Source organism: Harpegnathos saltator, unplaced genomic scaffold (assembly GCF_003227715.2).
Source record: "Harpegnathos saltator strain DR-91 unplaced genomic scaffold, Hsal_v8.6 scaffold182, whole genome shotgun sequence".
Taxonomy (NCBI): Eukaryota; Metazoa; Arthropoda; class Insecta; order Hymenoptera; family Formicidae; genus Harpegnathos; species Harpegnathos saltator.
Window position 1 is genome coordinate 1133386 of NW_020229964.1, and position 27986 is coordinate 1161371.

Here is a 27986-nt window from a genome sequence, read left to right on the forward strand (position 1 = left end):
ACGCATCCTTTTTGTACGTTTTGACATAAGTTCGCTCGAGCTTGTGTCTCAGGTGTTTACTCTGCCGGAAAGAAGTATCCCCATGGCTTCCGCGCGGCGCCGCTTATATTTTCCAAGACAGCGATATGAGAACGGCGACTTGGGAATTGAGTTGTAAGGTAAAATTACGTGTAAGTGAGAAACATTGTTAGCTTTCAAAGCACGTAGCACGTTCGTTCGAAGCTTCGAGAAGACCCGGTGCGCGCTGTATTTGCATATGCATCGAGGCGCGACGGTAGAAAACGTATCATCCCCTATCCGGCGAATCTCTTGAGTTTATTCTCGATTGCCGTGTGAAAGCCACGCGACGTGTCTTTCATCCGTGCGAATCAATCTTTTCCTTCCAATTTCCCTGAGTGAAGTCTCCCCGACGAAGACGAATTCGCGAAAGCGATGTTAAATATATCGCGACGTGCTTCGGAAATCAGAAAGAGCGACGAACGGAGATGAATAAGGGCGCGAAAGAGGGCCGCCCAAACCATGATTGCGGCGCGCCATCTTCAGTCCCATTTGTCGATACATAAAACTGCTCGATCGCGTCGACACGCGGAGAATAGCCGGCGCCTCTCGGCTGGCGAAAATCTCAGCGAAAATGTTCAAGAAGCCCGAGAGCCGAGCGACTTCGCTCGGCTCACACCTGGTGGCGATCAGTACCGTTTCATCGGGACGAGATGAGAGTCACTGGCTACTACCTGGCTAGGAGAACGGAGAGTGTCCTCGTAAAAGCGAGAGAGAGGCCTGTATCGACTTGAAGGGGATAGCTGAGGACGGAGGTAGGCGGCGTTTAAAGAAGGACACCCGATATAGGAGGCATTGTACTCGGCCGAGCAGCGCGTCAGGCTGAGTTCCAGGTGCTGGAGGGCAGTAGAGGCCGACTCGCCGCAAGTCGGGCACACACGTCGCTTGCACTTCCTCTTCGGAGCAGTTGGTGCGTGCCATCCTGCGAGCGCCGGTGAAGCCGCGGCCAAATCGTGCGAGAGACCGATCCTCTCTCTTTCTCCTCTGCATTCGTTCGAGCTCCTGCTGGAGAGCCAACGTGGGAGGCGAGAAGAGGAGAGTGCGAGTGACTGACAAAGAGGCTGTATAAGAGAGACAGAAAGGGAATGAGTGAGTGAGCGGGAGGGAGGGGGAGAGAGAGAGCGAGAGAGAGAGAAACGGAGACGGAGTGGACGACTTCCTCCCAGTGGGTACTCTCGCGTGTCATCATCCGCGCAGTGTCATAAACACCGCAGTGTGGCTCGTCACTGGGTCGACCCAGTCGCGAAGTCATCGTGGATCCGCTCTCGGCCTCGGGGATACTGAAGCGGCCCTCCAGAAGCGGCAGAACGAGAGCGCCACGGGAAACCTGTTCGATGCTCCGATCCTGGTCGACGCGGGAGGATACGTCTCGCCGCGATATTAGCCAGGTACGCGGGGAAGAGAAGAAAGCCTGGGTTGCCTCGGCGGTCTCGGGCTTTTGGGAACGCAGCTGCGGCTCGTGCACTTTGGCTCTCTCGAGTTGGCAGGACCGCAGGCTTGGCTCTCCTGACGAAGGCGAGGACGTCTCCTTCATCGGGAGAAGAGATCGCCCGCGAGTTTCTTCGCGGCTATCTCGCGCCGTCCTTATACGGCGAAAGCGAGCAAAACGGACGGTTTGCGCGCAAGTTGCGCAAGCGGGTTGCGTGATTTTCCTCGCAGCCGAGTCGCTAAAAAATCCAATTCGCAGCGCTGTTTATGGGGTGAAGTGCTTCTCGTTTCCGGCAGAAACGATGGAATCCTTAGTCGACGTCAAGACCCGGCTCGAGTTCTCGCTCATTAGCGACGCGCTGTGTTTGCGCGTCGCTGATGAACAAAGACTCCGGTTTATCTTCAGCGTGAGTTTTCTCCGTTGCAGAGACCGTTTAATGCGCGAAGTGTCCGAGCGTGCAGAGACAGCTTCTCTGTGAAGACTGCGATTGTCCGTGAATATCCGTCGAATCAGTAACGCCATTGTGCGATGTCACGTTTACGTCGGACACCAACGTTCGTCTCTTCTCGGCGCCGAGCGAACCGCTCGAGCATTCAGCAAACGAATCTTCGGGCACTCGAGACGACTGCCCGTTGGACAAACGAGAGGACAGCGCGCGCGTGTTACAGATCAAACAAGTCCATCTTTATTTCAATTTGCTCGCGAGCTCCGTGCCGATACATCCTATCTATCGGCAAATCTATCGATCGCGTCCGGTCGCGGCGGGGGTCTGATTGAGTGCACCGAGCACTCTCACCGAGTGCTCTAAAAGCCCATCGTACACAAATTTACTCAAGTACTTAAGGTGCGTAAACATAGCCGACAAGTGTCTCGGCCACTGGGGCGCGCGCGACGGAAATTCCGTCAAACAGCATGGTGACCATCGTCGCACACATGCACGGACCCGCGTCGGGATGCTCATCATGTGCCGTGCACATGCTGTTACGTCAAGCCGTGCGTATCGTTGCGCACTAGTGCAGTCGAGCGAATTCAGCGTCGGTCAGGTACGGGAAAGGCGGAGTTTACGTTCGCCCACTTTTCCCATATCGAGTCAGCGGTGTGAGAAATGCCGCGTATGTATCGAAGTCGCCGGCTTCGCCTGTCTGCCCGGCCAACGGCCGCACTTCCAATTCAATTTTAACCCTTAAAGGCTGCCGTGGCTGCAATTTCGCCCCATGTGAATTTTACTTCAACCTCGTTAGAAATAAACCCTTATAACCGCTGCAAGTAATAACTTCTCTACTTTCCATCTAATATTCGACAGCGATAAGACAATTCAATTGGATTCATTTGATTGACTTTTCTTGATTTTTAAAACAAAAAGAAATATTAGATAAGGTTGAATTAATTCTGGTCTTATTTTGTTAATTTCTTTATCTTTATTTTAAAGAAATGGTTAAATTTGCATCAATCAAAATATTTTCCGTCGTTAGCTGTGACCCTTTCCCGTCTTTCTGACAACATGGCGATTCCGCGACGGTGGAACGATCTGTCTTTCGAAGCAATCCAATCAGACACCCGTTTTTGCACATTCTCGTAATTATTGGAGTGTGTATCTGTCAAAGCGTGCTGCATCGATCGGAATAGATGGTAATTAGATGGTGCTAAGTCTGGAGAGTACGCTGGATGCGGAAGGATTTCCTGTTCGAGCTCTAACAATGTTTGTTTAACGCTTGAAGCAACATGTGGGCAAGCATTATCGTGCAAAAGAATCACTTGCGTCTATTGCTGACTATCGCTGGCCTTTTTTGCATTAATTCATCATTCAATTTGTTCAATTGTTACTGGTATCGCCCCCCCCGTAACTGTTTCATTCGGTTTTAGAAGCTCATAGTACACCATACCTTCCATATCCCACTAAATACAGAGCATTGCTTTGCGATCGTGAATGTTTCGTTTTGGTGTCGATGTTGATGGTTGTTCTGGATCAACCTATGATTTTTTCGCTTATCAAAATAAATCCACTTTTCATCTTCAGTTAAAATTCGTCACACAAAACTCTTTTTTTCTGTCTGACAAGCAAAGACACGGCGACTTTCAAACGATTTGCAATGGTATTTTCACTCAATTTATGTGAAACCTATTTGCCTTCCTTTTGAATCTTTCCCATGGCGTGTAGGCGTTTAGAAATTGTTGATTTATCGGCGTTGAGTTGTTCAGCCAATTGTTTTTCCATTTGAGCGGTGTTTTAATTCAATAATGCTAGCAATTCAGAGTTTTCGAATTTTTTTGGTTGACCAGTACTTTTGAATCGTTGAAAACACAGTTTACAGTTGGGATATAATGGAGCCTTGATCACACCATAAGTTGTAATAAGCATTTCATGAGCTTCACTTGCCGAATTTTTTAAATCAAACAAAAAAAGTAATGAATGTCGAAAATGCAATTTTATACGATCCATTTTAGACGCGTCTAAACAATGAAACTATCAGTAACAATAATGTGTCAACTGTCATATGTCATAGAGAGATGTCAAATCTTTCAGTGTTGCCAGATTTCAACATTCGTACTAATCATTAACTTGTTACTAAAGTCATCTATCGCTAGGGACCAGAACTAATTCAACCTCCTAATATTAGGTGTAGTAAAAAGAAATCCATTATTTTTCCAATAGACGGCTTTAGTTATCTGTATCTCGCGTTGTATAAGTCCGATCGGGTTCCACTAGATGGTGTTAGAAAGATGAGATTTCGTACTAAAAAAACTTTTGTGACAGTTTTGTGATTAGTTGACTCAGTTTTGTTTGAGCGCGCGTCAAAGATGGACACTAGCAAAGAGAAAATACGCTATATTTTACAGTTTTTCTTCGATAAAGGCGAAAACGCAAGCCAGGCGGCTGAAAATGTGAATAGTGTTTATGGTCCTGATACTGTAACAGCCAATCACGCGCAATTTTGGTTTCATCGATTCCGTTCCGGTAATTTCGATGTCAAAGATACACCACGCACTGGAAGGCCAATTGTCGAAAATATCGATAAAATCATGAACATTGTCGAGTCCGACCGTCATGTAAGCACTGTTTCGATTGCCCAAGAGCTAAAGATTGCACAAAAAACCGTTTGGAACCATTTGAATAAGGCTGGATACAAAAAGAAGCTCGATGGGTGCCACACGAGTTAACGCAAAAAAACCTCATGGACCGAATTTCCATCTGCGAATCGCTGCTGAATCGCAACAAAATCGACCCATTTCTGAAGCGGTTGGTCACTGGTGATGAAAAGTGGATCACTTACGACAACGTCAAGCGAAAACGGTCGTGGTCGAATCGCGGTGAGCCGGCGGAAACGGTGGCCAAGCCAGGATTGACGGCTAGGAAGGTTTTGCTGTGTGTTTGGTCGGATTGGCAGGGAATTATCTACTATGAGCTGCTCCCCTACGGCAAAACTCTTAACTCGGAACTGTACTGTCAACAATTGGACCGTCTGAAGGAAGTAATCGCCCAGAAGCGGCCAGCTTTGGCCAATAGGAGAGGAATTGTGTTCTATCAGGACAACGCCAGGCCACACACATCGATAGTGACTCGCCAGAAGCTCCGGGAGCTTGGTTGGGAGGTTCTTGTGGATCCACCTTATAGTCCGGACCTGGCACCAAGTGATTACCATCTGTTCCTGTCCATGGCGAACAATTTTGCTGGTGAAAAATTCGCTTCAAGAGAGGCTTGTGAAAATCGACTGTCTCAATTTTTTGCCAATAGGGACGAGGGCTTCTATGAGAGAGGCATAATGAAATTACCTTCAAAATGACAATAAGTTATCGAACAAAACGGCGCATATTTGACCTAAATTGGATCATTCTAACTATGGTAATTAAAGCCTTCAATTTCATGCAAAAATAATGGATTTCTTTTTACTACACCTGATATATACTAGACTGACATTTCACCCATGACAGCATTAACGTAATTTTCTTTGATGATAGCTTTTAAAGGTTGAGATAAAGAAGGAAACGTGCACGCGACGGGCTGTATCGAATATCCGTGTACAGTAGATCTTATCGCGAAGTTTTCAACGAATCTTGACGGTGGACGCATCCTGCACTTTCCTACATCCCATACCAACGATCTTCGAGCACCCGCTCGCCCTCGTCATCTTCGATATCGCATCTCGCGTTTTCACTCGCGCGAAAAATCGCGACTCGTTCGTCGGCACCCCGACGGCCACCAGTCGGCAGAAGTCTGCATATCTCGTCTACATGTCAAACGACAGAAGAAGGAGAAGAAGAACAAGACGAAAAAGAAGGAAAGAACGGAGACGGTTGGTCGGGCAGCAACCCGGCGGCGGCGGCGGTTGTGTACGCGACAAGGACAGACGACGACAGATGTGGAGGGCATCGTCATGTGTGTCGCCGTTACCGTCGTGGTTGCCGCCGCCGCTACCGCCGCCGCCGCCGCCGCCGCTGTCGTCGTCGCGGCTGCAATGCGACATTCGACGATTATACACGACACATGCTTTCTCTGTTCAACCACCTCCACCTCCTCCGCCACCGCCGCCGCCGTCGTCGCCGCCGCAAATGTCCGGAATGTTCGCTCGCTCGGTCTGTCGCGCCGCGCTCGACGTCTCCGACTCGCCTTTGTTCCCGTTCGTCGCGTAAGGTCGTCGTCTCGTTAGAATCGATATATGTAATCCGCTGTCAGCTGGCGGGGAAGTCGGCGGACTAACAGAGAGAGAGAGAGAGAGAGAGGGGGGGGGAGAGAGAGAGAGAGAGAGAGCGCACCGCGTCGGTGAAGCGGTGAGAACGTCGCGACGCGTGATCCCAGCTATGTCTCGACCCCTCTTTCGTCGTGGCTTTCTTCCGTCCGTCGGGGAGTCCGATCACGGGATACGTCTCGAGTGCATTCCAAAAGGGAAGGTCCGTGGCGATGCGGCGGCAGCGAGGAGAACGCTCGGGGAATTTTCGGGGTGCGCGCCTCGCGTGACTCACTCAAGTGTTCCTTCTCGAACGGGGCCGATTGTTAGGGATCGATTTTTCTTTGTTGTTGCAGACACAAAAGGGCGCCCGGGCCGGCGGGAAATACACGGGAAAGCTCGAGCCCGAGAGCGCTGATCCCTCGAGGGATCTTCGTCACGCCGAGCAACACGCGATCATCTTCGCTGCATGCCTGTAACGAGCATAGCAAAATAAGGACAAAAGTTCGAAGAAGGACCGTCGGGGCGAACAGTGCCGCGCTCTCTATGAGGGCTCGGGGTTCTATAAAAATTCAGCTGGAGCGCATCGAGAAGCACGACGAGAATCCTGAGGGGGGCACCAGCCGTGAAAGGAGAAAAAGGAAGAGAAGGCGCGTGGAAGAGCGAAACGCCAGAAGGGACTGGCCGGTGAATAATCCTCGAGGCATTTGCGATTCTGCGTCCGAGGAAAACTCAAGAACCAATTAGGCTGATCGCCCCCCCCTCGCAAGCTTGAACTCTTTCACGAGAAGCCTGTGTGGAATTATCACGAGAGGGATTCCGCTAACTGTAATCCTCGAGGATCCGTAAATCTCCGCTTTGGAAAATATTGCGGGGCGAATCGCTTTGAGAAAGTCCACGGGAGACAACGTCATCTTGAACGTCCCGAGAGCGCGATGTGCAAAATCGATGTTCGATAAGTCTCGAATGGATCCGGGCGCGAAGGCACTCTGGGAACGTTTCCGCGGGAAAGCCCATCGCGTCGACTGGGTGCGCCCAGTGAACACAACGGTTGGCTACTTGGTCGAAGTAACTGGTTTGAATTTAGGGATCCAGTAGTAAGAACCAATTACCGCCGACAGCTCATTCACTGATCGCTTTGTCTCGCTGAATGCAACGAATGACAGCTTGAGCGAGACTTCGGCGGACGTTCAACCGGTGTCACGTACATTCCCGCACGACGAACGATTCCGGAAGACAAAGAAGAAACGGGGAACCGAGCTTTGTCCCTTGACCGATCGTTCACACTGGTACTCGTCGCGCGTTTTCTTCCCGCAGCGTCGTCGTCGTCGTCGTCGTCGTCGTCGCCGTGGGGAAAGCGGAACGAGCGCGCGGAGAGCGACAAACCGCCACGGACCGTCTCATTGACTCGATAGAGCGGCATACACAACACACAACACTGGCGACAACACACGCGAGAAGGTCGAGTCGCTGGCAACACATCGCGAGAGGCGACTGTTTCTATCAACTGAGCTCGCGACATTTGTGAACCGACGATTGTGAACGCGCGTTGACAGTCACAGACGCAATCCACTGTGTATGTACGCGTGCTGTGTATGTAGGCGATCATATGTGTAGGTGTGTGTGTGACACGGTGATAACAATTGCTGGTCACAGAGTGTCGATTGAACGGCTACGTCCAGTGTCGCGAATCCAGCTTTTCAATTTCACCCCGACCACGTGCATCCGGGAAGAGTCACGTGCGCGTCGCCGTGCCAGGGATGACGAGCTTCTGCACGTGAGCAAAGTGCGTCGCGACGCCCTACTGAGGATATAAATGGTCCCGCGCACAGGACACGCGCGCCTCGCTGAAGTAGCTTCGATTTCACGAACAAGGGAGAACGCGAGTCACCATGGAGCCGGTGAAAGCGAAGTGAGTAGACTCCGCCGGGATAGAATCGCGACGCAAAGATGTAGTTGCGGACAGAATTTGAATCAGAGTTGCCAGATTTGTAAATCGACAAGGATGGGCGGCTGAAAATTTTAGTGAGAAAGGAATAATCATCGGACCTGTTATTCTTGATGAAAAACTTCTATTGAGCTCTAGAGATTTCTGAAAAATTTCCTATATAATATTTTAACTGAAATATCATATATCATATGAAAAAATAAGTAATGATATTTGAATTGGAATATCATATGAAAAACAGAAAAACTTTTCTTTTTCAAAAATTTATATTATAAATATCGAGTTACTATAATAAGATATAAAATATAATTAAAAAATTTTTTAAATGGAAGAACTTTTATTTTTCACATTATATCATAATTTAAATATTACTATTTACTTTTTTATACGATGTCTCAATTGAGATATCATATGAAGTAATTGAGATTTTGCGTAGGAAATTTTTCGGAAATCTCATTTTAGATCTGAATAAAAATTTTCAGTAAGAATCTTTTCGAACGTCAATTTTCGATTGCATATATTATACATTTCAAATATGTATTTGATATATTCTATCTAATACTATTTTTTCTCCCAACAAATAGCGAAATATCGTAAGTTACATATTGAAAAAGTTACCAAATTTTCCTTAAATATCTCAAAAACGTTGGGCAACAAAAACAATAAAAAAATGTTTCAGACAAAAGTTGTCCAAATTAATTAGTAGAAAAAGATGATATAATCAAAAGTTGGGATTTTCATTTAAGAAAAGTAATGATCAGTGAATATCTCGAAAGTGGCGCCATTTGTAAACAAACTGATGTAGTTGTTTTATGTCCCCCAAAATCATACAACTTTTGTCTGAAATATTTTTCTCTACGACTGCTCCCTACAGAATTACGAGAGGTGATAGATTAAAATTGGACACTCTGTATATATATGATATTTATGATACATTATTAATAATATAATTATATATATATATATATTGTTACAATAATGCCCTAACTTTTATTAAGTTATCGACTTTTGGAAATTTCGAAACCATCAAATTAATAAAAGTCAGGACGCTATATATTTAATATATTCTTGAGACCAAGTAAAATAAAAAAGTCTAGTACTGTTTTTTCTTCCGACAAATAGTCGGAGTTAACGAGATATCGAAAGTTAAACACTAAAAAAATTACCAAATTTTTCTTTAATATCTCAAAAATATTAAATAAATAAAAAAATGTTTCAGACAAAAGTCGTTAAAATTAATTGGTAAGTAGAAAAAGAAGATATAATAAAAATAGGTAGAAAAAGAAGATATAATAAAAAATTTGGATTTCCATTTGAAAAAATTAAATTGACCTCCATCTGACCTTAAATATATGTTTCAAAGTCAAACCAAGGACACCATTATACGCCCTTCTTTGGACTATACAACTTTTATTTGAAACATTGTTTAGTAAAATTATACATTTTCGAAATATTTGCCTGTTAAGATTAAAAAGATTCACCCTGCATAATTGATAGAAATATATTGACAAATGTTATTAGATAGTGACTATGATAAGTCACTATGAGACATCTGACAAACAAACAAAAATTGCTTTCGTGTAGTAACCAACTAGGACAAATAGCGTCTTTGGCAGGACATGAAAATTTTAGCAAATTTTAGCCAGAAAGAAAGATAATCCTTCCCAGAAGAGGACATCTGGCAACCCTAATCTGAGTTGAGTCGCGCAGGATGTCCCACGGTGCACACCTGGCATATGTATCATATATCATGTGTCATATATGTAGTAACACTTCTCAAATAGCATGAGATGTCTCAAAATCATCCTAGTCACGTCCAAGATGTACCCAAGGACTATCTAAAGATGACCTGCGTGTATCTAGAATAATCTCAGGACGAGTGCTATCTGACTTGTTTTTAGGATTCCATACGATTTTCAACCTTATACATATATAGAGTGACCCACGTAAAGTGTGACAACCCAAAAACTCTAAAATATTTGTCAAAAAATTGTTCATGACAAAGTTTCAATGTATTCGAGAAGTCTTTCTAACTATATAAACAAAAGTCCGCCCTCGCTTTGCTCTGAAGGGGAGGGTGGGGGGTAACTTTGTAATTTCAAATGGGACCTTCTGTAAAATGTTACATATTTCGACTCTATGGGAAGAAACAAGTAAACTTTATCTGGAACATTTCTTTAGGAAATTCTATCAAAAGTTATAAACATTTATTCTTTGCAGTAAAGTGCATTCAAACAAAAGTGATAAAACCATAAATTAAATAAAAGGCTACATAGTTTCTCACATTTTTTACTTTATTAAATGTTTGAACGTTGACCATTCACATTGAAACACTTATTAATATTTTTTACAAAATTTTGTTTAACTCCAAACAACATTTCTGGGGTCACGCTAGCGCAAGCTTGACGTATTCTCTCTGTTTTAAATCTTCTTTTATCGTAAGTGGTGGAAACATTTTTCTTTGATATATCCCCATAAAAATAGTTTTTGGAAGTATTTGGTGACAAATGGATAAGTCGGTCCTATTCAATGGCCACCTCGTTCATTGAACTATTTTTTATGAGCATATATCAAAGATTTCAACCACTTATGACAAAAGAAGATTTAAAACGAAGAATACGTGAAGCTTGCGCTAGCATTATCCCAGAAATGTTGTTTAGAGTTAGACTTTTTATATAGTTTATATAGTTTATTTATATAGTTAGAAAGACCTCTCGAATACATGAAACTTTGTTATGAACAATTTTTTAATACGACAAATTTTTAGAGTTTCTGAATTGTCACACTTTATGTAGGCCATCCTGTATAAGTAAGGGAAAAATCATACAATATAACACTTGATGTACTCGTGAGACTTTCCCGATTCATTCATAACTCAAATAGAATTTGAAAATGTTTAAGTCAACTTTAATTGCAAGGTTTGGGAAAGTTACCTTGTAAAAGTATCTAGTTACAGTTACAGTTACAGTTTTCTCATTACTGAAAAAGTAACTAGAGTTACAGTTACAAATTACCAATTCTGAAAAATAATTTGTTATAGCTGTATAAGTTACTCAATAAGTAAGGAGTCGTTACTTTCCAGTTATTTTCTTGTAAGGATTGTGCACTATTATTTTAAATACAAAATTTAATTAAATATAAAAATCTTACATTTCAAGTTATTAATTTATTATATATTGTATACTTGATTATGTTATACAGTTATAAAGTAACTATTAAATACAGTTATAATGCATACAGTTATAAAATAATTATTAAATTATAATTATTTTTGTAATTATTATTATAATTATTAATTACAAAAAAATGTAACTAAACTTAACTGAACTTAAACTTAAATTACAGTTAATGATGGTGGGAAAGGAATAAAATAAAGTTAGAATTACTGAAAGAAATAACTGTAATTGTAACTGTAACTTTGTTACAAATAACGAATACAGTAGCAACAAGTACTTTCCCATCCTGATTGCAAATATATCTCGATTCTCGAGTGGTTAATTTTATTTCTTAATTTTGCACGAATAATTAAATAATATTGTGATATCAAGATTGTACAAGTTTCCATGAATCTCCGCGAAACTCGTTCAATTATCTTAAAATCCCTCAAATTCGGTTTAAGTTAACCTCAAGTGACATTTATGAGCGCAAGAAGTGAAGGCGTGAGGAGGAAAGGCGGCGCGGCTCGATTATCATGCGCGCGACGAATGGAAAAAGATTCGCGAAAAGTTTCTCCTCCTTTTCGTCGACTGCGGATCGGAACCTGTTGATACATCTCGAGATTTTCGTTAGAGGACGGGCGGCTTCACATTGATCGGGAAATGCGCGGGTAAACGTATCCTCGAGTGTGTGCGGGGTACAGTCGCGAAATATTTTCCGCACTGGAGAGAGGCTTTGGAGAACAAGGTTTGTCTCAACTTCGACAGGCAAATTCGACGGCGAGCATTCGTCTCGGTTTGCATCCGCTAAAAGTTGCCGCTGAATACACCGCGACGAACCCAGCGGACGCTTCTCCAAGCGCGCAAAGTTTACGCTTGTATGGCGGAGCGAACCATGCTCTTTAACAGCGCAAGACAAATAACGGAATTATTCCGCACAGCGTGACGCACGCGATCCGCTGCCTGCCCCGCGCGATGGGAAACTATTTTTATAAATTTTTCTGAGACTATCACACACTCCTTTCCTCTTTTCCTCCCTGAGGTCGATCAATCAAACCGACTATCTCTCTCCATTGTGTGAATTGGAATCCTCCTCGAGGTCGTGCGCCGTTTACTGATTGATAATCAGGAATAAAAATATCTTGGGCCGCGAGACTAAAGAAAAGGAGAATATTTTGGGCGACACGCGAGAGAGAAATGTTCGTCCTGCGGAATAGTTATAGTGACGATCTTCCCGCAAGGGTCTTCCTTTGTGTCGAATCCTTCACGTATGCATTCGCGTGAACCGCGTAACTGAGAAAAAATGCTGGTTAGAAAGTGCAAGGTGACTCATGCGTACACCTCCATGCCTTATTGCACAGGGTGTCCCAGAACACCTCTATATACTTCTTCTCGATTACGGATTCCCCAGCGTGCGAGCCACGTCGATTCGCCTCCCCGGCGAGATATTGGGCGCAGGAGCTGTTATTTTTCGCGAATTTTTTTTTAATTTTGCCGAGCGTATATAAAACTTTAAATTAAATTTTTTCCTTCTCTCTCAGCGGCCTCAATAAAAATTCTTCCGTATACAACTCCGCGCCGTGTAAGTCAATTGCGAAACGCTGGTTTTTATCAGTCGCGGTAATTAAGTCGCGGTGATTAAAGTAATACTCAATCTCGGCGAGACTCGTTAATTTTCATTGAAATATCTTGATTTTTTCCCTCATCCTCTCGTTTCCTCGAGATAACTGAGAAACCGTTCGACGATTTATTCAAATATCACGGCGTTGGGCGTTAACCGATTGAGGAGCTAAATTTTGTTGACCAAAACAATCAAATTTATACACTGCTGAATAATTAATCTCACCGAGACCGATTATACATTATTCATAGTTGCATATAATACTGATTAATTTTGATTCCCGATCTATTTTGGTCAACTGAGCTCTTAATTGATTTACTTATTCAAGCAGCATTGGACGTTAATCGATTGAACAACTAAATTCTGTTGACTAAAATAATGATGGTATCTTCATTTCGACGTGATCGTTTATACTGATCTGCTGAATAATTAATCTTACCGAACGATTTTATAAATTATTCATGATTGCATACATGACTATTGATTAATTTTGATGCTCGATTTATCGATTATTTTAGTTCAGCAAACTTTTAATTGATCGTAACGCTCAGCTTGAAAACACCTTCGTCATATGGGACGCGCGACGCGCGACGCATCGAAAACTTGTTGGAAACGAAATTCGCCATCGCGTCCGACTCCCGCGATTTGCATGGAACTCATGTTTACGCGTTTATTCTGTTCCCGCAGAATGGCTCCCGCAGGAGCGCCCCCGTCGAACGGAGTTCTGCCACCGCCTATAGGCTCCGTCATGGCCGGATCGTCGTTGGCCAGCTATAAAAGAACCTGGTGGAAAGGATTGGCCCCCTGCTTGGCCTTCCTCGGAGCCTTCTCCATCGCCATGGCTCTGCTCCTCGTTTGGAGCGAGGCTGCGGCACTGAGGTGATACTCTACTCAGTCTTATCAATCCTCGAGTCGCGATAAAAGTTAACCCTCTATAACTCAATTTCTTTTCGTGAGTATAAAAAACATTGTGTAACGTGAAACCTAGTAAGTATTAACTTCCAGGTATAAATTAATAATTAATTTACAATCTTCAAAAATTTTATTCTAGAAAAAAACGGTTTGTAACTTTGTAGTTACAGGAATGTGCAATATCTATATTTGCATATACAAGGTGTTTAAAAAAGAAAAGAGTTTATGACTTTGAGAATAGATAGAGGAGAAGCTGGTATTATATGGCCCTCCTTTTACTTTTTGTATTGTACAATATAATAACTATGTCAGCAATTAATATTTTAAAGTGAGAACTGAATGATCATATTTGTCACAGTATTCCTTAATCGATTATAGACTCAAATTTATGTAATGTTTATATTTAGGATGTTATTTATAAAAATGTGGCAACACAGCATAGTGAGTCGGCGAGCAAATGAAGTGAATATGGCTTCCCACTAAAACTGATACAAAATATTGATTTTGTTTAAAATAACACAAAGTGTTTAGTTATGAAATTATATATTTATTCAAATTAAACTCTTAGAAGGAGAATAATAATGAAGATAACTGCGAATTTTTTAAATGGAATTTTTAATGTGGAATTAACTTACTTGCTAGGAAACACAAGCTGCCAGAAAGACAGCAGTGTAGTGCAAACATGAGTGCAATAGTGGACTACAGATTAGAATCGATTTGTCAAATAATTATTTTGGTATGAAAACCTCGAAAAAGAGACAATATTTATCAGCACTCTTATGGGGCCACAATAGCAAAATGTCATTTTTCTATTTCGTTTATTTCTTTGCGTAACTTGTAGAGATGTGCGAATCAAGAATTTTTATGTCGAATCGAATCGAATCGAGTATCATTTTTTAAATTCGAATTCGAATCGAATTCGAATCATTAAAATATTTAACATGACTATTAAACATGCAAAAATAACGATGGAAGATTTTAATATGAAAGGGAATTATTGATATTAATGTAATATCATCTTAAAGTAAAATATATATTTAAAAAATTAAAGTAATTTATAATTAAGTTATTAATTATAAGTTAAGTTAATTATAAGTTGAGGGTTCAACATACACAGGCTCAAATGGCCCGTTTTGTAGCTGATGCATGCAAACGATAATGTATTTGATTCCTATTCGGATTCGAATCATAGGGATTCGAATTCGGATAGTTCGCACATCTCTAGTAACTTGAAAGATGCACAGCCGAGTAAAATGTCAAGTAACAAATAAAATACTCAATTGTGCATATATTCGTGTGATAATACGCTCAAGTTTAAAAATAATGAGGAAACATGTCTAATCGAATGCTGAAATATATCTTGAAAAATATTTCGAAATACTCGAAAGTAAAAATGCGTTATAAAAAGTGCTAACTATATACTGCATATTGATATATTAGCGTCATTGCGCTAACGGCGAACTACTAAACAAATGATTCCATAAGTAATGACTGAAATTCGTTACCTAGTAACAAAGATATTGAGAGCGGCCATAATGTAATTGGCCTACAAGAGCCATAATACCACCTTCCCCTTTAATGCGCAAAATGGAAGAAAAAGATCCTCATAAACATGGGTCGAAAAATTAATATCGTCGGAGTTATAAACAATTATTTATTTTAATTTAAGCAAGTTGTTTAATTAAATCCGGCTGTGGTTTATGCACGATGGAGCTTCAGCTCATTTTGCACTCAGCGTTTGGCTACATTTAAATAGGTTCTGCGGTGAAGGATAGATTGGACGGGGTTGATTAGTCTCATGGCTTCCTGGTTCTTCTGATTTAAATCCCCTGGACCTTTTTTATGGACATTTCCTAAGAGCATACTCTTCATTGATGGATGACATAAACGAATTATATCAGAGAATACAAAATACCTGTCAAATAGTTGGGAGAAAGCTGGGAATTTTTGAAAGACTCCGCAATTCTACGAAGATGTGAAGCGTGTGCAGAAACAGAAGCAGAAGGACATGTAGAAAATCTGTAAACTTTGTAAGAAGCGAGTAGTCGCTTTTTTTAATTAAGATAAATAATTGTTTTTAACTCCGACAATATTAATTTTTCCACCCATGTTTGTCAGCACTTTTCCTCTATTTTGTGAGCACTATCCACTCTTAAGTCATGAACCATTTTTTAAAACACTTTAATTTATAATTTAAGTCAAGGATATCGATGTATCAGTATAGCTTCGAAGTCACATAACTTTATACATATTTAAGTGTATGTCCCGATAAGGAATGCGAGAGATCCTCCGGGCGGTCTGCGTGATTATTCGATATTTTCTCGCGTTTTGACGAAGGAAATTGCGAGTACAACGGCGCAATTCACGCGATCGGCACTCTCGATAGCACAACACCAGAACGTCCGCTTCAGCTTTTTGCAGGGAATTCGACGCTGAAGAAACATACGTTCGCTCAATCGTGCATCGGCCAAACGAATTGTACGGTTGTAATAGTCGCTGAATACCTTCGCTTTCAATTATTTCAAGTCCCGTTTTGTTCAGTCGAGTCAAATTTCCCAGCCCGGCGGAGAGGGTCTCGTGGTTCCCTCGCGGACCCGCGAGAGCGGGACGCGATTTCGCGCTCGGCCAATTCGTGCGAACATTTGCACCTGTCTGTTCTTTTTCCTCCTGCTCCCTTTGTTCCCACGGGAGGATTACACGATCGAGCCTCGGATTAGAGGCATGACGATGGGAAGAGGTTGAATACCACTGGTGGTGTGGTTTAAAGCCGACGTTCCGTTACCAGGAGGCAGGCGTTTGATGCGAACATGACCAGGGACTACGTGCTCGACAGTGTCTCGATGGACAATCCGCAATTGGTCGCTTACATACGGCAGGTGCAGCTGAAAAGCACGACGCACCAGGACCCGCTGAACGCCACCCAGACGTCGGAGGAGAAGTACGTGGCCACTTTGTCGCAGAGCAAGCGCGAGGGCGTCTATGCGGAGTACATCAGCAGGGTGAGAGACTCTCTTCCGTTTTAATTCGCTGCTATGATTAATGTCCCGCGCGGCGGCGTCCCTGTTTTTCGCACATTGGAGACTCCATCTCTTTCGCGCTGGCGATGTAATTTCTCTTTATTCGCGTAACCCGCACATTTCGTAGCCGGCCAGCGAGAGCGATTTGTATTGTCATATATAGGGTGCGTGAAAATCCTCAGCAGACAGAAACGTCGAAACGCGAAGCGCTTCCCCCTTTTGGAGAAAAATTCGCCGTCATTACGCCGCACGCGGTTCAACTTTCAACGGTGCCAATTTTTATCCGGTAATTTCGTCCACGTAGAAAAAAAGGGAAAGAAAAATAAACTTTTCTGGGTAATTACACTTTGCGTGGAATTTGTATGTTTTACCGGCCGTTTCTCGCAAGAAAAGAAAACTCGCGCCGTTAATGGCTGCGCGCGCGCGCAATTAAGCGCGAAAATGTTCAGCCACGTAAATTATTCGCCGTAACTTTCTGCGATTAGAGGATTAACGTTTCTTCCAGACAATTTCGCTCTTTGTAGAAACGGAATTTATGCGCGCGCGTTATCAGAGTTGTGAGCATGGCTTCCGATAACGATTTCGAGTCGGTTCTCTTCCGGCGCACACTTTATCGCACGTTCCCTCGTTTGCGCGGCTCGTGAAGCTCGGGATTTCAGATCAGACCGAAGTGTGTCAGCGACGAGGCTTCAATAGCTTTAAAAGCCTGAATTAGATATCGCATGATTGCGCTAACGATTCTTCATCGCTCACGATAGCGCGACGTAATACCGGCGAAGGCACCGCGCACGCAAAACTAGCAAATTGCCGCCGACACGCGAGTTAAAAATACAGAGTGGCGAAGGAGGAGGATAGACGGAGAGATGCGTGCCGTATCTTCCCACTCGCTGATTTATCTCGACGTTATTGGCGACGAGCAAGAAAATTAGGCCGCGGAGATGCACTCGATTTATCTGGCGATTCCTATCACGATCGCACGAGCCGGACTCGTAAATCTGTCACCGACTACGGTCGCCATCGTTCTTTCAGATAGGCGCGATCTCCAGCACCGCTTGGCTGGAGGCCAACCTAAGCTGGCGCGGTGTCCTGATACTCACCGAGCCTAAGAGCTTCTTCGAGGCGCAACGGAGTACCAGGAACCCGCGGACCAGGGTCCTTCACGCATGTCTTAGCACGGACAAGGATACCAAAGAGGTATATGAATACGGTTGCCAGACGGGGTTGTCCTCCTCTGTGGGAAGGAGGGATTGTCCTTTCTAGCCAAAATTTTTATGTCCTGACAAGGATGTTATTTGTCCTTCCATACCGCATCGAACACGCAGAAAAAGGATTAGCCGAAGGAGCTAAAATATAGCTGTGGTAGCTAAGATGTGTCTTTGAAATAGGGACAGCTAATGTCATTGCTATCAAATCTAAATTTATTAGCTCTTCAAACTTATTTGTTGTAGTAAGAAATATTAGCTGCTAAAAATAAACGACATGTAGCTGAACCCACTATGCTACCATATTCTTCGCAATAGCACGTAATAATATTTGCAGTAAGGCTAAGAATCTTAACAAAAATTATATATTCTTCGTTATTCATGCCAAGTGGTTTTAGCTGCTTTAACCATCAATTTTGTCGTGGAAGCAATGTTGTACAGAATGTTTGGTAACTTATAACTTTACAAAATAAGGGCAGGTTGAAAGAAAGGAAAATGTCATGTATTTTTCAAAACTCGCAATAGTTACTAAGTTATTAAGTTATTATAGATTGATATGGCTTCTAAGTATGGCCATTTTCAATCAGTAATAATTTAATAACTATCGCGATTTTCTAAACATATTATATGGCTTTTTCTTTAATTCTAACCCGTTTTAACTTTTATTTGATAGAGTCATTAGTTATCAAATATCCTGTACATTGGCTATAATACACACATAAATGAAAGCGATAAAAATTATGCGTAGTTTCGTTTGACAAAAATCACATCCATCGGCCTCAGAGCCAACGAAAGATTAACCGTGAAAGCTATGCGCGCCAAAATCATACATATAGCAATGTCCCAGAAACAATTGTAGTCCGAACCTCGAGATTCACGCGCGCATTATATTTATCAATAACTGCAACTTTCTTAGCTACTCATGCTAAGATGTGCTTTTGATTTCAAATAAAAAAGTTAAAGTGTACTTTGTAATAAAGTGTACTTTGTAGTAAATTGTACTTTGTAAATACATTTTACCTCTGGTCACTAATTTTTAGCAATGACGGTAAACATAACAGTTAGTCTTTCAACTAAGTTCGAAATAGCTACCGACATTTGGCTAATTTCGCTAAATCATTTTTTTGCGTGAAGGAGTTTTTCTTTTGCTTATCAGATGCGCTGCCATAGTGATTTATTACAGTCACTATCTGGTGACATTTTTGTTATATCTATAGAATGTCCCATTTTAACTTAGATATCGAAATATCTTAGATATCGAAAACAATGCATTTTCGAAAAAAATGTTTCAAATAAAAGTTATTGGATTTGAAGGGGGTCATCAGATGACCTGTTTAAATTTTGGCTTCGACTCAGGTTGATATTGTATGGAAAAAAAGAAGGAAATTTTGTTCTTTGTAATTTTTTACTAAACTTCTTCCAAAGTAGTCGCTCAAAGTTCTTATTTTGAAACACATTCCACCCAATGAAAGCAAGACCGATGGACGATGATACGTAAATAGAACATTCGCATATTAGTAATGAGTGTTATTGACAATGAAGGAATAAACTTATCTTTTAGAAATCTACCAATGTTCCCTCCAAGGACACATCGGCCATTGTCTTGCCTTCATTGGCTGGAGTGTGTTTCAAAATAAGAACTTCGAGCATTATTTTGCGTCTGTTGGAGAAAGTTTAGCGAAAAATTACCAGTAACAAAATTTCCTTACTTTTCTTCATAGAATACGCATCTGCATTAAAAATTGGGTATTTCCATTGAAAAAAATCAACTTGGGCCTTATTGAGCTTAAAATGGGTCCCGGGCCAAAAATTTAAATTCTAGCTCATCTAACGGCCTCCTTTAAACCCTACAACTTTTATTTGAAATGTTTTTTTCGAAAATGCATTGTTTTTGAAATATTTCGAAATATGTCTAAGTAAAAATGGGACACCCTGTATATACAGCTGAAAATTGATGTTAAATTGGAAAGATGACAGATACATTCCACCTGATAACTTTTCTACCTTTTTCTTATTTTGCTCATCAGAATTTTTAACTGTCCTCTCCTACCAACTTGCAAATCTGGCAATCTTAAATATGAGCGACGTAGAAACGTAATTTGGGTGAGCTTTTTAAATCATCGATTGATCCGTCGCATGAAGCGCAAATGCAGCGAAACGTTCTTTCATTCAGCGATGTAAATAAAAACACATAGATGAATTACATCGATGTGTTTTTATTTACATCGTTGAAGTCATCCATCAAATTCATCGACTCATTTTGCCGATGGACTGATGACATTTCTGATTGAATATGGTGGATGTAATTTTCTAACCTAAAAATGTTAATGGTTATGTGTGATTATTGACATGTAAACACTACTAAATTGTAATCTGATTAAAAAAATATGTAAAGATGAGTCTTCTTCTGATTTTTTTCTTGATACTTCATCTTTAATAACCAACGACAGTGACAGTTAAACGTGTGCTTGTAAAACGCTTAAAAAATTAATAACATTGTATCAAAAAATCATGTGCATATAAATATTAAATTGTCGATGTTTACCGACTTTGATCATGTATACACACTTATTATCGACTTCAGTTGAATCCATTCGTCAAACCATTTTCGAAAACATGCCATCAAACATCGATCGGAGACGTCATATTGTCATTTGTTCGATGAAAATGCGTTGGATTTGTGCTGAAGTAAAAAACTCACCCTGCACTCGAACTCGTCAATGCATCGCGTGCACGTGCGTGCCTCTCATCACGAAACGCCCGCGAAATTGCAGATCAAATATCACCAAGAGTCGGAGGTGCAGGTGACGAAATTGGGTGACGGTCCTAACAGTCTCGTGCCGTCCGACGACAGCTTGCCCACCACCAGACTCAAGTGTTTCCCGCTGTACAGCGTGCTGTTGGCGTACAACGCCACGACGTTGGACTACCTGAGTCTGGACAGCCCCGACGCTCCCGACGGCCAGGTAACGATGCGAAAAAGTGAATAATTTCACATTTTGCCTGCTGATGCAGCAACGCGATCTCGTGCGCGCGTGATTCGCGCAGTTATTTATTTGTCCGCGAGTGTAGCGCGAGTATCGAATTATTTTCGATTTATTTCCTCCATGGATTTATTCGCATGTTTTATCCCGCCTATCTCGTTCGCGCGCGTTTCGACTGTTACCCGAGAAGAGACAAGCGGTTTTTCACGCGACCGTTTCGGGTTTTTAAATCTGTTACGCGCTCGCCCGACATGTGGAATTTATGTTGGCTCTCTCTGTCGCAGCACGACCGTAAAATAACAATTCAGCACGAAAAGCATATCTTGAAAATACAGCGCTGATCGATCGCGAGCGTTATAAAAATACCCCGTAATGAACGGTCGTGGCTTGTCGTAAGAGCGATTGGAAATTATCGCAGGTGCTCGACACCATCCCTTGGGACATCATAAGAATATCGGTCCTGTCGATACGCTGGAGCCCTCATCACAGTGAAACGGAGACAAAGAGCTTCATCGACAAGATGACCAGCCGACGATACAAGCTCGTGCACACGACCGACACTGGGAAGTGGATTTTCCTCTACAATACCCTGCTTAAGATTTGAACCTTGACACTCAGATGAGCGCGGCGGGCAGACTGTTCTACGTATGTGTCCCAGGACAACGAAAGGATGTTAGAATTTAAGCCAGCCGGGACACACATCGACGGAAATCCCGCTCTGCGTCACGCTCTTTTCACTCGTCCCTGAGAGTGTTTTTATCTGTCGGTCTCCCTTCTCCTACAAGTACTTGACTCGAACGAAACTTTCTAATCTTCTGTACGATCTCATCCGAGGATAAATTCGAGAACGACTCGATTCGCCGCCGCCGAGGAAGCCGAAAACGATCGATCGCGCGGAGTGTCTTCCGTCGAATTTTAGGGACTGTGTCGTTCGTTCTCGTGTCTCGCGTCTCAACACCCCGCAGCTAAGCTGTCGCCCCCGCGATTTGTGGAGCAACATTTGCCCGCGCGACGATCGGGACCGAATCCCTGAAGACTCGCAGGTCAGGTTCACTCCGTGAACTTTGTCAGGGTCGCCGTCAAGGTCGATTAACGACCTCGAGTGACAGCTGTTTCGTGCGACTCGAAAGTTTTGACGGCAAGAAAAGTGATAGCGGTCGTGAGTCCTTTCGCAGCTGTCTGGAAATGAAATCTCGCGAGGCTCTCGCATTTTCGAGAGTGCTTTCCCGCGGTATTGAATTGTAGTTTAACAGCTCAGAGACCTCCCAAGACTTTCTGACCTCGGCGACTTTCGCGATTGCGAATTACGCAAAACTTAAGGACTCCCCCGAGCCCTTACATGGGTCTCCTTATCCGAGAGTTTGTCCTCGGGGAAGAAAATTGCTCGAATTACTTAAATTCCTCAGGGGTAAATCTACGATCTCGGATCGAACTTCCCCTCCCCCTCTCTCCCGCCGTCAACGAGCTCACAGACCGACGAACTGGCGTTCTCGCTTGGTAGTCTCGCACAGTCAATATCGGGATTCGCCGCGATTCTTCCCGTCGACGTGGAGCAAAGTACACACACCACCGACATTGCAATCGATGATCGTTGTGCACACGTGCGCGCGCGCTCGTATATTTTGTCGCAGTCATCATGTTGTGGAAAACGCGTGGGAGTGTTTTCATAAATCCGCGAGACCTCGAGTCCGCTTCAGGTACGCCACGACTTTTCGTGTTTACTCGTTTCTCGCGGTGTGATTTGAGCGTATATATATTTTTTTTCACTGAGGTTGGAAGCGCGCATCGAATAATCTCAGTTGCGAGCACCTGTTTACTTTTATTTGATAGGTCAAAATGTAGTAAAATTCTCGACGTCGAAGAGAGAAAATATATTGTCACTTCGACTTCCGCCATGACAGATCAGTAATGGCTCATAACTGTGACCATTTGATGTGTTCCTAAATTCATCGAGAAAGATGTGTTCAATCGTCTTGCAAACGAGTGCGCAATGCTTCAAAATGGTTTGAGCGTTTTTTTTTCCTTTTCAGTAAATATTTATATTGATGACTACCTCACCGATTTCAATGATCTTGACATATGTTTTCAAGGGCATGACTTTGATTAACTCGCAAAGAGTTGTTCTCATTGTTTATCAAAAAGTTCTGAACAAAAGAAGTTTCATAAATAGAAATTTCATAAATACTTTTCTGACACAGTATATATTAAATAATATTAAAACGGTACATAGAAGCGGGAGAGAGGGCTTCACTTCTCTTCCTGCACCTCCATTCCGAAAAAACTTAGCCCAACTCAAATTGTACATTTTTGTGTATAATCAGGCGTTGTTGAAGAGGTTCCCTTAAAACCCAAAACGCCCAATCATATGCAAAGACGTATAAATCAAGTTAGATTAAGTTGAGCTAAGGGTTTCTTCTTTCTTTTTAATGGGCACGAAAAAATATTCATGAAACGTGCCTTTTTCGTTCTCTTTTCAAGAAACTTTTTTTTATCGATAACTTTCTAATAAACAATGAGCGACGGCTAAAACTTTTTATACCCTAATCAGAATCATGTCCTTGACAGCATAGTCAAGGTCATTGAAATCGATGAGGTCGTCACTGATATTAATATTTACCCTTTTTTTACACAGTTTAGAAAGAAGCAAATGTCCGTTGAGAAAACTTCTGAAAATTCTTCGAGCTCTCTCATCGGCTGCGTCCCGAGCTGCATTCGGATGAAAGGAATGTTCAATTCCTCTTACTTACACTTCACGACGTCGCCTTTGTTTCTTTTTTAGTTATCGGCAGACTACGCGTATCCACACGATTATTCGCCAATAAGCCGCGCACAAGAGAGACTTTGAATTTCCCTTTGCTTGCGATGCGTGCGATTAAGACTGAAATTCCGCAGGAACGCGGGCGAGACTGAAGTCCGAGCTGTCTGCGACCTTTCGACTGCTCGCGCGGCCAGACTTTTGCGACACGAGGTGTTTCGGAATGACACCGTCATGTCACGTTACGTTACATTATGCTCTGTTCATATTTCGCACGTACATCGTGGTGCACACGTCGTGCGCGTGTCGTCATGCGGAGAAACTTAAGTGATTAAGTAGTTGAAGAAGTAGCTGAAGAAGATCGATCACGAGTGATCAAGTAGTTATCTAAATGTCCGCGCGGTGACAACAAGAGGAGCACGTTATAAATAACGGGCTTCTCACGCGCCGTTACCGCAAGAGAGTGGAAGAGACGCCAGTCTTTGTTAGATTAAAGAGGTTGTGTGCGACACATTGTGTTCTCGCGTCTCTATTCTGACGTACGGTTAACTTCACGTCGCATTTTAAGTCGATCTCCGCACACCGAGTGCTACTTCTCGTGTTTCTCATGCACGTGCAGAGACTGCCCAATAATTAATAACGCGTGCACGCGCGCATGTGCGTTATCGTCGTCCTCTGCTTTGATTTTCGCATAGCAGTAATGGCTCGCGAGAGTCGTAGCATTTTCGCGTGACACTCTCGTCCGAGTTTCATCTTTGGCTCCCCTCCCTTTCCCTACTGACGACCCGGAGAGCCTGCTCGAGTGGAACGCGCAACGCGCGATTAGTTTACTCCGTGAGAAGTGAGAAGATTTTTCCGGAAGCGCAGCGCGGAGGGCGAAAGGAGTAATGGATTAATTCTTTCTGGTGATTGGGAGCCGAACAACGAGATTCGAGTCCTCTCTCTCTCTCTCTCTTTTTTTTCCTTTCGATGAACGATAGCCGCATTATTTTATGGGTGAGATTTCCACGTAAATTACGACTTCACTTTCACGATGCGAGAATCTCGCCGGACGATTGGATCTCGGAGTTCTCGAGGGCCTTCGTAGACCTCGAGAGAGAAAGGGAGGGGGGTGACCACCGACTCTCCGACTCGAATTATCGAGACGCAGAAACGATAATTCCGAGATTCGAGGAGCCGAGTCGCTTATTAGTGGTGCGAGCGCTCGAAAATCCAATTCTGATAGATCCAATTCTGCCGCGCAGCAGAGTCGAGAAAACATCTGAGAGATACGCCTCTCCGTGATCCGCGATCATTTTCAGAGGCGTCACACCAAAAAGCGAGTGAGCTGTCACTTCTCGCGTTCGATATTTACCATTTAGCGTATCTCAACCCAATCAAACCCAAGGTAAGCCCCCGCAACCCAACCCTCGAGCGTTTTACCAAGGATGTGTTGACTCGACTTTTTAACAGGCATTGTGCACGTGCCGGTCGCATCGTCGCGCATGCGCCGATGTTGTCGCAGTGATAAGCGAGCGAGTTGATCTTATTGTTAATGTGTGTATTCCACGGTTCCATGCATTTAGAGTGACTTAAGAGCGATCGGCCGAATTCCGACCGCGTCGATTCGGATCGATGCTCGCGGAAATAAGCCGTCAACGACTGCGCGCGCGGCCGGCCGCAGCGTTGGACGAAGACGTAAATATCGACGGCACACGGGCCTTATTAGTATGTAAGACCATAGACATAGGCTGCGTTCCGAAATTCATCGCAAGTACTGAAAATACATAGTTTATGTCACGTATACCATAGAATTTCAGTGCTGGCAGTAAATATCGGAACGCAGTCATAGCATACCTAGACTGTGCGTTCTCCCAAGTTCCAAGGGTGGGGGTAGAGCTCACTAGAAAAGAATGCACTCTATTTTGTCTGTGCGTTTTCTCTCGCACACTCTCGATGAAAGGGAAATAGGGGAGGCAATTGTTAACCTGTACAACAGTATAGTGGCTGTATCTACCTCGGATAGGCCGAAGGTTGAAAGCACAATGACCTGGGTTGATCATTATATAAAAAAGAAAAATAAAAAAAACAGCGGCTATACTGTCGTACAGGTTAGCAACTGCCTCCTCCATTCCCTTTCTATCGAGAGTGTGCGAGAAAGAACGTATAGACAAAACAGAGTGTATCTTTTTCTACGTGAGCTATCTACCCCTACTCCTCGAACATGCACTCTAGGTATACTATGGCTCATATTCTGAACTCTCTTTTATCGTTAAAAGTGATTATAAAAGTGGCTTATAAACCTCCTAATTGGCTATAAGCCACTTTTAGAGTCACTTTTAGTGATGAAAGAGAATTCAAAATATGGGCCTAAGTCTATGTGTAAGACGATTCTTTTCAAATATCCCACGCACGTGTCGACGAGCGAGCCCACATGATCCCCGCAAATGGTTCTCGCTCGCTTGCGTTCAGCTCGACTCGCGGATCGACGAAATAGCAGTAGGGTGAATACAATTCTGCTTTCTCTCTTTCTCTTTCTCTCATGTAAACATCGATCAATCCTCATTTCCGGGGCCGATCATGAGTCTCCTTCTCTAACGTGAACTCGGGAAGAGTGAACATTTTCTGACTCAGAAGCATTTTTTGGAAATGTTCACTTTTTACGAGTTCGCACTGGAGGCGAAAATTCATGATTGTTTCCGTGCTTTTCTCTTTGCGGTCTTCTTTGATTCCTCCGATGAGATTTCGGCTGGCCAAGTTACTTTTTGCAACAGGCGTTCGCAGTTGTCGCGAATCACCTAATTCTTCCGGAGACTCTTTCGCGCAATTTCGAGGAGGACAGTTTTATACTTCGTACCGCGCCATCTATTCCCCTCCGGCGGAAACGTATTATTTTCACGTCACATAGACTTCAGCTACGCGATAACCGCGGGCGAGATGCGAGAACCGTTTGTGTTTTCGTGGCGCGCGTTTAACGCCTAGTGAAACTCGACGACCCGTGCTTGATTCGAGTTGAAAATGCACATAATCGGATAATCGAGAGCGCCATGGCCGTCATCCAAGGCGTTAAACGCACGCCGCTGTGATAGCGGGTTCTTCTTACTTGGGATCCCGAGCCGACGCACTGTCGCGATTCTATACGATTTCTTAGGAGAGCACAGCGTTAGATACTTAATGACTTTCCGATTCTCATCCGATTCCGATCAATCATCATCATCTCGTCGCGACGAACCGAAACCGTGCCGTTTTCACTCATCGAGTCACGCTCGTGGCGCTTCGACCTATCGTGAGGTGTGATATTCGCGATGCGAGAATAAATCTTTCCTGTTTTTTCGTTTTTATCTTCCCACTGTGTGGAACAAATTCTCTTCGTGATATTGACCATTAGCAAGTCGACCCGGTCGCCATGGAGTTTAGTTTCGCGCCGCTCGAGGATCGAAGGGTTCGGAAATGTTGAAAGTGATTGGCGGATTCGCGAAATCCGCAAATTCAACATTTTGTGATGGACGCGCATGCGTCGATTATTACTCGATTATCGAATTACGGACTCGCGTGAGCCGAAGCGCACGACTCTCAACGCGACCTCCTCTCCGTGAGCTCTTAGTTACTTGTAAGAATAATCCACTTGCCTTATCGCTTCTCGAGAATCATTCCATAATTATTATCGACACGCATAACATTTTTTTCTCTCAATCCTCCAGTGCCTACACACGGCATTGACTTCGTTGTAGTGCCTCTATGCGTTCTTCGAGAGAGATGCGTTTTCCATTTTTGTTTATTTTTTCTTTTTTTTTTTACGACACGTATTGTAAGTCACATAGGTTTGACGTTTCAGATAAGGTTGCGCTTTCCTTTCGACAGCAATAAATTTGGATATTATATTTTGAAGGCAGAGTTTTCGTTTATTGTCCCTTATATAATCCTCGGATAATTCCTTCAACCTATATATTTATCAGTTTCGTTATTCTTTTTACATCTTTATGTTTTTATCGGAGAACGCGCACTATCTCCATAACAAAAGTATTGAAATTCGAAGAGTGATAATTTCCCAGAAAGTCAATTCCTGAGTCCAAAAAGATAAACTTCGTGAAATGTGTTGCATGCGATTGCTCTGAAGAATTATTTTCCCGGAATCAATACAAGATAATGTAGCGCGAAAAATCAAATAGAATAGTAGAATAAAAGAATAAAAGATTTATCTTCAACTTGTTGCAACAAAATCACCTCCGGTTTAATTGTCCATGCTAATGTAACGGAAATTGT

General features: G+C 43.0%; 1 protein-coding gene across 3 annotated transcripts; it reads left to right on the plus strand.

The window, feature by feature from the left end:
- LOC105184290 (protein Star) lies at positions 1 to 27611 on the plus strand. 3 transcript variants are annotated; one of them, XM_011142999.3, is made up of 7 exons: positions 8 to 1445; positions 6507 to 8062; positions 13562 to 13753; positions 16572 to 16785; positions 17833 to 17997; positions 20780 to 20971; positions 21408 to 27611. In XM_011142999.3, exons 2-7 carry the CDS (start codon positions 8043 to 8045, stop codon positions 21591 to 21593), a joined length of 969 nt encoding a protein of 322 aa, XP_011141301.1. In that variant the 5' UTR covers positions 8 to 1445; positions 6507 to 8042; the 3' UTR covers positions 21594 to 27611. The 3 variants fall into 3 exon arrangements, with proteins under 3 accessions (XP_025153425.1, XP_011141301.1, XP_025153424.1); XM_025297639.1 differs by lacking the exon at positions 8 to 1445 and adding an exon at positions 1456 to 2330; XM_025297640.1 differs by lacking the exon at positions 6507 to 8062 and having other exon boundaries at positions 1 to 1445.
- Positions 27612 to 27986: the final 375 nt, after the last annotated feature.